The sequence below is a fragment of the Cephus cinctus genome, unplaced genomic scaffold, assembly GCF_000341935.2.
Source record: "Cephus cinctus unplaced genomic scaffold, Ccin1 Ccin1_scaffold0929, whole genome shotgun sequence".
Taxonomy (NCBI): domain Eukaryota; kingdom Metazoa; phylum Arthropoda; class Insecta; order Hymenoptera; family Cephidae; genus Cephus; species Cephus cinctus.
Genome location: NW_014333498.1, coordinates 175,028 through 184,228, shown reverse-complemented (window position 1 = coordinate 184,228; position 9,201 = coordinate 175,028). Strand labels below are relative to the sequence as shown.

The window sequence follows — 9,201 nt, the reverse complement described above, 5'->3', positions numbered from 1 at the left end:
ACGCCAGGCGTCGGTTCTGGCCTTTGTGAAAGTACTCACCGTAACATGGATGATTAACGACTTTTGGATAAATCGGCGAATCTCTAGTTGGCTATTGATCTGCGCGTTAATATTGGAAAAAGTGACTTCACTTTTGGCCACTGATTGATGATCATTGATACGTTACGTTTTTGCAAAGAAAAGGCAAAATAAAAAAAAAGAGTCAAGTGGTGCGAAAAGATTTTTTTTACCTAGATGACTGAACGTCATTAACCCGTGAGTACCTGAGGTATCTGAGGTACCCCGAGTCAATGCTTTTCAAATGGGAAACAAAATCGCGCGACCATTCCCGGGTTAAGCTTTTGAAATAACCTTGAACCCACGATGTGATAAATGAGGATATCGGGGTGCCTGAAAAATTGGACAGGAAGTGTGCCGCGATCGTCAGATGAATCCGCAGAGATGACCTGGAACGTTATCATGGCAAGTGATTTACTCTGTAAAAATCTCCACGTGTTTATTGATATCGTTATACATTGGTACATTGTAGCAAATATAAGATGCAATGTATCGGGGAGCATAGGTCAAAGCTGAATAGACAGATGCTACGGAAGCTTGAAATATATAAAGGCTCTGAAGGAGCTATGATCTACACTCTGCCAAGATGTCAGGAACAATGTGGACCTCATTTCTACTGCTCTTCTGTCTCGGTAAGAACTACTTAAAATCTTACATATAAGGTATTATTATAAATAAAGCGTCGTTCCATGAAAATGGGTATAAAGAAAAATACTTGGCAATATTATTGCAGCGGGAGTTTCTATCGCCAATCAGAATGCATTCAAGAGTGGTACCGAGTACACGTACCGCACGAGTACAAGAGTACTCGCTGGCTTGCACCAGGTTGCGGATCAGTACTCGGGATTGGACGCCAAGTCTCAATTGAAATGTCAATTGAAGAATCAGGACACGTTAACCTGTCGCGTTCAGAACGCCCAGGTTGCAAAGATTCACGCAAAGCTTCCTGGTGGATGGGATTCGCCGATTCCTCAAAAGGAATTGAACTACGAGAGAAGTTCAATGAGCGACAAACCATTTGAGATTAAATTCAAGAATGGAGTCATTGATGATCTCATTGTCGAAAAGTCTCTACCCACCTGGGAAATTAATGCTGTGAAAGCCATAGTCAGTTTGCTTCAGATTGACATTCAGGGAGAGAACGCCGTGAAATCCAAGTTCAACCAGGAACCTGAAGAAGGCCAACAAACCGCAGTCTTCAAGACAATGGAAGACACTGTTACTGGAAAATGTGAGATGTTATATGATATCAGTCCACTACCCGAATACGTACTTCAGGACGCACCAGAACTGGCTCCACTGCCAAAATTGAAGGGCGACGGAACCTTTTATGACGTCGTTAAGGCCACCAATTTCAGTCACTGTCATCAAAAGATGGGATACCATTTTGGTATAACTGGAGAATCCGACATGGAACCTGGCTCCAATGACATGGGCCGTTTCCTATCTGTAGGTTGATTGATACTTAATTATGGATATTACCACAATGCTCGGATCGTATATTTATTATGTTGCTTCGTATTTCAGAGATCATCCATGACTCGTGCTGTTATTTCTGGTAGTCTAAAGCAATTCACGATCCAGTCATCTGTAACCACCAACAAGATTATCGTCAGCCCTTCTCTCCAGGAGAGTCAGAAAGGAATGGTTGTGAGCTTGACAAACATTACCTTGGAATCCGTTTCACCAGCTTCCGGAAGTCCACCATCCTTGTCGAATCCTGAACGCACTGGTAACTTGGTTTATGGATACAACAACCCTTTTGAAAGTAACCGCGAAAGACGTCCGCACGAAGATAGTTCCAGTTCAAGTTCCTCAAGCTCATCTTCTTCGTCCTCTTCCTCTTCTTCCTCCTCCGAGGAGCAGACTCATTCTCATGGTAGAAAACCCAGATCTGCCAATGACCGCAGTAAACACAACGCCGACTCCAGTTCTAGCAGTAGCTCAAGCAGCTCGAGTAGCGAAGAAGACTATCACCAACCAAGCCCAACTTTAGAAGATGCTCCTGAGAACCCCTTGCTTCCCATGTTCATCGGCAACCGTGGCAGTTCCATATGGCAGTCAAATGAAAAAAATCCAGTCCAAGCCTCGCAGAAAATAGCTGCACAAATTGGCCAGGAACTTCAGAAACCAAGTGCCATCCCTAAGGAGCTAACTCTGGACAAGTTCTCTATGTTGGCTTCGCTGATCAGGACAATGAACGCTAAAGAAATCGAACAGGCTGCACAGGCACTTTACGCACCCGTGTCTCAGAGCTCCAGCAGCAGCTCAAGTCAATCTGCAAAGGCTTCATCCTGGATTGCATTCAGAGATGCAGTAGCTCAAGCTGGAACAGGTCCAGCTCTGGTGAACATAAAATCCTGGATAGCAAGCAAGAAGGTCCAGGGTGAGGAAGCTGCCGAACTCCTAGCAGTTCTTCCCAGCACAGCTAGACACCCCACTGCAGAATACTTGAAGGCTTTCTTTTCAATCGCAACAAAGCCAGAAGTCACCAAACAGGCATACTTGAATACCACAGCAATTTTGGCATTTACTAACCTTGTACGCAAGGCTCAAATCAATAACAATACCGCTGAGAGTCACTATCCCGTTGACAGCTTTGGCAGATTGTCACCAAAAAATAATCAAGCCGTGACTAAGGAATGGATACCGTATATCGCCAAGCAACTGAAGAACGCCATTGAGCAAGCCGACAGTCCTAAGATCCAGACTTATATTCGTGCTCTTGGCAATATGGGACACCCTCAGATGCTCGCGGTTCTGGAACCTTACCTCGAAGGAGAGCACCCAGTTTCCGATTTCCAGAGAATGATGATGGTCGTTTCCATGGATAAACTTGCCAAGCTCTACCCGAAGGTGGCCCGTTCCGTACTCTACAAGATTTATCAGAATACCGGAGAGACTCATCAAGTACGTTCTGCAGCTGTCTTCCAGCTTATGAGGACTAACCCCCCAGCAAGTATGCTGCAAAGGATGGCGGAATTCACCAATGATGACACGTGTGACCAAGTCAATGCTGCTGTCAAATCTGCCATTGAATCCGCTGCCGAATTGGAAACTTACAGCCAAACTGAACTGTAAGTAATCAGAATTATAAATAATTTTACATGGCTACTTGATTTTGATCTATTTTAGGTGTATCTTGGATCTACCATTGTCTTACTGTAAATTTATTTCAGGGCTCACAATGCAAGAGCAGCTAAAGATCTTCTTAACCCAAAGACCTTCGGAATGCAATACTCGAAGAAATACCTTCGTGATTACGCCATCCAGGAAATGAATTTGGCATACAAGATGGCTGTTAGTTACATTGGCAGCGAAGACAGTATTGTACCCCAGGCTTTGTTTGCTAGTCTGAATCGCAACAAGGGTGGCTTTGAAATGCCAGCTCTAGAGTTTGGTGCTATGGTATCCAGTGTAGATGATCTCTTGGACGTTCTCTCTGATCAGTTCGACGATGACGATGACGACAATAACTCGAGACGCGAACAAGGCAAAGGAAAATCGACGAAATTCAGTCCAGCATGGATTGCCGAGACTTTGAAGATCCAGACCGACAATAATGGCGAGCTGGAAGGCAACGTTCTCATCAGCATGCTGCAATCGAACAGATTCGTGGCCTTTGACAATCAGACTATCGAACAGTTACCAAAAATGGCAAAGAAAGCAGCAGCAGCTTGGAAGCAAGGACAGAACTTCAACTACACTAAATTGTACAGCGGAGTAGAAGTTACTGTTAGCTTCCCCACTGCAGCGGGATTACCTTTTGTCTACGTCCTGAGGACACCATCGCTGCTTCAGGTCGGTGGCGAAGCAAAGGCAAAAACTTATCCAGAATTAAGTTCTGGTAATCAAATCAATATTCCTCGTACCATAAACGCTAGCGCCGAGGTTCGTTTTGTCTACTCAACAAAGATGCAGGCACAGATTGGATTCGTTAATCCACAAGATCGTGTCTATCACGTCGCTGGTGTCGATAAGAACCTGCAAGTGAATCTGCCAATCAAGGCTAAGGTCGACTTGGACTTGGAAAATGCTCACGTGCGAGTAAAACTTCAGCCAATGCAAAACAATAAGGATTACAATCTATTCCACTACAGTACCTGGCCCTACACTGCAGTTGACAACATCCTAGATCTGAAACCAATTGCCCAAGGCACGAATGCACGCAGGATCATATCTGAAAACCTACATGAGAATGAGTTCACAATGGGAAAGTTGTCTACAGGAATGGCATTCAGGATTCAGTCGAAATTCGACAATGATGTGAATCAGTTACCTTTCGCATGGTTGGCACAGATGATGCAGCCTCATGATGCTATTTCACCAGCAGTGTTCCCAATGTCCCAGGAAACGATTCAACATAACATCTACAATATGATCTATGACTCCAGACAATCTAAAAATAATGTTTTGGTACTTACTGCATCCTATTCGAACGCCACCAAAGGCATGGGTGGAGACCGGTCATCTTCGTACAGACATCCTTCAGGTAGACGCGGTGATCGTAGCCAGGAGGAAGGCCTTAACGCTAATGCGCCAGAACCAACCTCAAACGAACCTGACAGCAACTCTCGTCAGGCTGAGTTCCTAAATTTAGCTATTGAAGGCATTAAGGACGCTTCCGCTTCAGTCATGGACATCGGTGCAGAATTCCAAGGAGAGGACAGCGCACAGTACGCAGCCACCGTTGCCTGGGCTAGCAGTCCAGTCGATGATATAAGCAGAGCACTGTTCTACTATCACCAGAATCCTGCACAACAGAAGAACTTTGAGGTCTGCGTGGAAGCCGAGGCTCAGAATCCAGACGTTCCCAGTATGAACTTCGCTAAGGCTCTTAAAGCTGATCCTACCAGTAAATACCAAGTGGAATTGAAGTTTGGCGAGAGCTGCAAATCTGGCGCCCACATTAACATCCAGGGTAAACTGAAGCAGAGCAATGAACGCAGACAGTACCTGCAGAACAGACCATTGGCCAAAGAGTGCGAGAAGCAGATGGAGGAAGGCAACAACATACTTCCGGCCTGTCGTAACATGACCCATCGTGCCCACAGCCTTGACAAGGGCTGGTTATCCGTCGAATTCAATAACATTCCCAACGCAGTCAAGAACATGACCTGGCAAGCTTACGGTATTGCCAGATATCTTGGTTACAACTATGCCTATGAGAACATGATCGATCCTCAAGATCAAAAGGATGGAAAGATCGACGTAGAATTTGAGTTTTCACCGGATTTGAAGCGTCTGAATGTCAGCGTAAATGCACCAAACATGGATGCTAATGTTACTAATGTCCCTGTAAACTCTTGGACCAGGTCAATCATCGTTACGGAACCCGATAGGACCGTTGCTGATCGTTTTGGAAGAAAAGCTCTTGCTGGCCAGTGGAATCGTGAGTATTTCTAGTAAATCGAAGAATTAATAAGCATTAGATTAATGGGAAGATTTAATTAACGTCCTAATTTCTTCTCTTTGACAGCTACTTGTTCTCTGGATGAGAATATGGTTACGACCTTCGACAACAAGACGTATCCCATTGAGTTGGGAAATTGCTGGCACGTTGTAGCAGTGACCGTCGACAACGACGACGACGACAATGACAATGACAATGACAATGACAATGACAATGACAGGTCCGAAGATGTGAGCGTAGTCTGCCGTGACGTTAGCGACAATAAGAAGCAGAAGGAATGTCAAATGGTGGTGGACGATACTGTCGTTCTTATGACACCCGGTAGCAGTTCTCCTAATGTGAAAATCAATGGACGTGAAATAAACCTTTCCCAGAACGAGATCTACAGGCACGAGAATGAGGATGAAATACAGTTTGAAGTGTACCTGCGTTCTGACAAGAGTCTAACGATTGAATCAGCTGGCAGGAGCTCCTACAAACTCCAGTACGACGGTTCCAGAGCCAAACTGTCCTTGGGCCATGAATACAAAGACGACGTACGTGGTCTCTGCGGTACTTTCACCGGGGAACCTCAGACCGACTTCACGACTCCCAAGAACTGCATCCTGAAGAATCCATCCCAGTTTGCAGCTACATATGCCATCACCCAAAACGAGTGCCAGGGACCCGCAAAGGAGAACGCACGCAAAGCAAACCAGGCTGAATGTTACAAACAGGACGTTCAGTACGGAAATGTGGTCAGCAACCGCGAGGCAGGTCGTCCTTCCAAACAGAACAACCTCTGGAAGAAGAATCACGTCCGATCCGAGAAGAAGAACAAGAGCCAGAGCAGCTGCACCATCTTCCAGACTAAGATCACCCAAGAAAACGGAGAAATCTGCTTCTCCCTGAAACCGATGCCAACGTGCTCATCCTCTTGTAAGCCTAACACGCAACACGAGAAGACCGTTCAGATGCATTGCGTCAGTGACAACGAGCACGCCAGGAGCATTGTCAAACGTATTAAGATGGGAGCCAATCCTGACTTCAGCCAGAAATCACACAACAAGAGTGTTAGGATGTCCCTGCCCACGAGCTGTTCCGCGGCATAGACTCCACGCTTGTATTCCAGATCTTGATACTCCAGATACGCAATCTGTTTACGATGACCGCTTGCTTTTAACGGACACCGCATTAATATTGTTATTATTTGTAGCAGCAGTGAAGTGCAAAAGAAAAAAAATTGTTTAATAAAGTTTGCACTCGTAATAATCCTTTATTTATTGCAACACTCTTTATTTCTAAGCAGCGTCCCATACCTACTTACTTATAGTATATCGTATGCGAAGTAATGGTAACTCACGTTACTGCGGTGCACAGTTACTACAAAGTTTAGTAATACGATACAGTATAGCGTAGCACATACTATATCATGCAGTAATCTCTACCTGTAGTATACTTTGCGTAAAAGCGTAAAGTACGAAAGAGAAGTACTGAATATCTGGAAGTAGAGGAAACACGTAGAAATTTACTTGTATTTTCTCCTCGTACTTGTTTACTCACTGTAGTACACAATTCAAGGGAAACAACGGCAAATCCAGAAGCTGTAACAGACAAAGGCCTCTGCGCTCGTCGCATTGTCAATCGCAATGATTGTTTCTCCCGTTGACTGGCATCGTACCATTGGCTATGGTAAACGGCATCCGAGATGAATCTGGCCTTGAAAGAAATTTCTTAGACGCCTCGTGAAAATTGAATCGAATAATAATTCGGTATTCTCACTTGGTCGGTCATTTGCTGTCCAAATCAGCAGAACATAAAGATTTCACTGCACTCAAATATGAGATACGAAGTATGGAGGACGGGATTGCTCTTGATATTCATCTGAAATAAAATCATGGATTACACTTAGCTTGATTCCCTTCGAAGCATTTTTTGATACTGTAGATTCACGATACTCACGATTTTTGTTTGTTCTGTTATTTTAATCTTATTTGAATTTCAAGGAATACGTTTATTCGTCGATCTCCAATATTCTTATTGTCAAGAGCAGCTTTGAGCAGTGACAGTACTATGGATTTTTGAGGAAGAATGTCTTACAGCATTTTAGCAGGAGGCTTAATTAGCTAGGTCTTGTAGATGATAGGATTTACGTACTGTATTCTGCTTGCTGCAGATCGTTTGATAAAGAGAAGGAGAAAATGGATGAAACAAAAATAGATAGAAGGCTTAATTAACAGTTCAGAGAGATAACTACAGAGGAGTGGTGTGTCCTAGGACAAGAAACTTCTCAAGCCGGCGGATGATTGTCGAACGAAAGTCGTATCGACTGTGTTCGGTTGCCTTTGTAAATTTAAAACCAGATAATCCAGCATAGATAAACATTGTTACTTGAAGCACCATTGATTTGTAATATTTTAATTAATTGAACTCACTATCACTATCTGAGATATCACCGTGCACAGGGAGAATGTCGTGAATGCGCAGAATATTAGGATTATCAGAGAGTAAAGTTTTTTCATCGACTCACACATTCTAGAAACAAATAGAGACAAACTTTTAAAGACAATTATACCTATTATGTAATTCAAGTGTTATACCGTACTAGTCGTTGTCATTTGTTATTCATTGAAATTGGAATTACTACCGTATGAGTTTGAGGTGCTTTTCAATGCAGTCGCAAAGTCTCGACCTCCGATTGACGTTTTCATCAAAGGAACCGAAGAAAACGAGCTCCTTGAGCTTGCGATCCAACAGCTTGAACTGTTCGCAAATCTGGCTTATGTAGAGCATGTAAAAGCTGTCAACACTCATTTCGTACAGTACAACTGCAACACTGACCCCGCTCGAAGCGAAATAACACAAAGAGTAATTTAACGAGTCGTTCATGTTTATCCAGGGGAACTGAAGAAGAAAAGTGAGAATTATTAAATGAAATATGAATAAAACTTTTGTCAATGGTGCGCAACATACGAAACGAAATATTACCTGAGCCCCGTACGGGAACGTATAATTTATATTTTTCTCGGATACATTCATAGCTCGTTGCTCGATGAGATACTGCATCGGTGATAATGAAAAACAAATGACAGTGATGGTCGGCGCTATTGCATAGAGCATAAATATATATTTGTAGAAGCGGGCTGTTTTCCGTAATATTTTTTGGGATCTGAGGAGGCAGATTCGAGAGAGGTAGAGATCCACATTTCACGCACGGAAAAATAGATTTCTGTAAGGATTTTCCGATTCCACATAAAATGAAGACCCTGTAGGAATTGTATGCAGCCATATATTATTATATTGTACCGTATCCTTAAATCGCGAAAGATGGTTGACGAATAAATTTATTCGGGATAAAGCGTCAATGTAGGATTAAGAGGATTCTGCATGCCTTGTGAATGATTATTAAGCTTGATGTGGTCGCACTGAAAATCTTCGTCACCTCATATACACCTCCCCGTGCGTCACGGATAGAAAAATATTCCAGAGTCGTAATGACGATTAACCCAGCCATCTGGACGTCTGCGTATGTCCCATAAAGAATGGATTTCGTTCGACCCCAAGATCTGTCCTTTGGCCAAATTTCACTCATTTGTAAAAGTATTGTATTCCAATATAATTTCATGTCGTATATGAGGCATTCTTTTATAAATCGTACGGATTTGTAAAAAAAAAAGTTTTCGAATTTTTAAATGCTCTGAATTTTTTTTAATAACATCTCCTCATCAAATTAGCCGACACCTATATCGGGA

At 43.3% G+C, this 9,201-nt stretch overlaps 2 protein-coding genes across 2 annotated transcripts; one reads left to right on the top strand and one right to left on the bottom strand.

Moving 5' to 3' along the window:
* The first annotated feature begins 540 nt into the window (after window positions 1-540).
* On the top strand, window positions 541-6,718 carry LOC107271274 (vitellogenin). Its single transcript, XM_015747056.2, has 5 exons — window positions 541-689; window positions 791-1,506; window positions 1,585-3,134; window positions 3,237-5,449; window positions 5,537-6,718. Exons 1-5 carry the CDS (start codon window positions 644-646, stop codon window positions 6,559-6,561), a joined length of 5,550 nt encoding a protein of 1,849 aa, XP_015602542.1. The 5' UTR covers window positions 541-643; the 3' UTR covers window positions 6,562-6,718.
* Window positions 6,588-8,019, bottom strand: LOC112494882 (odorant receptor Or2-like). The gene is made up of 3 exons (XM_025088451.1): window positions 7,232-8,019; window positions 7,013-7,168; window positions 6,588-6,950 (listed from the first exon to the last, which is right to left on the bottom strand). Exons 1-3 carry the CDS (start codon window positions 7,241-7,243, stop codon window positions 6,894-6,896), a joined length of 225 nt encoding a protein of 74 aa, XP_024944219.1. The 5' UTR covers window positions 7,244-8,019; the 3' UTR covers window positions 6,588-6,893.
* Between the last annotated feature and the right edge of the window lie 1,182 nt (window positions 8,020-9,201).

What these genes read in the sequence shown, in the direction of transcription:
- LOC107271274 (XM_015747056.2), top strand. Translation starts at nt 644, where the DNA reads ATGTCAGGAACAATGTGGACCTCATTTCTACTGCTCTTCTGTCTCG. An exon ending in ACATGGGCCGTTTCCTATCT is followed by an intron (nt 1,507 to 1,584) that starts GTAGGTTGATTG and finishes TTCGTATTTCAG; the next exon opens with AGATCATCCATGACTCGTGC. An exon ending in TCTTGCTGGCCAGTGGAATC is followed by an intron (nt 5,450 to 5,536) that starts GTGAGTATTTCT and finishes TCTCTTTGACAG; the next exon opens with CTACTTGTTCTCTGGATGAG.
- LOC112494882 (XM_025088451.1), bottom strand. An exon ending in CCCTTGAATTGTGTACTACA is followed by an intron (nt 6,951 to 7,012) that starts GTGAGTAAACAA and finishes CTCTACTTCCAG; the next exon opens with ATATTCAGTACTTCTCTTTC.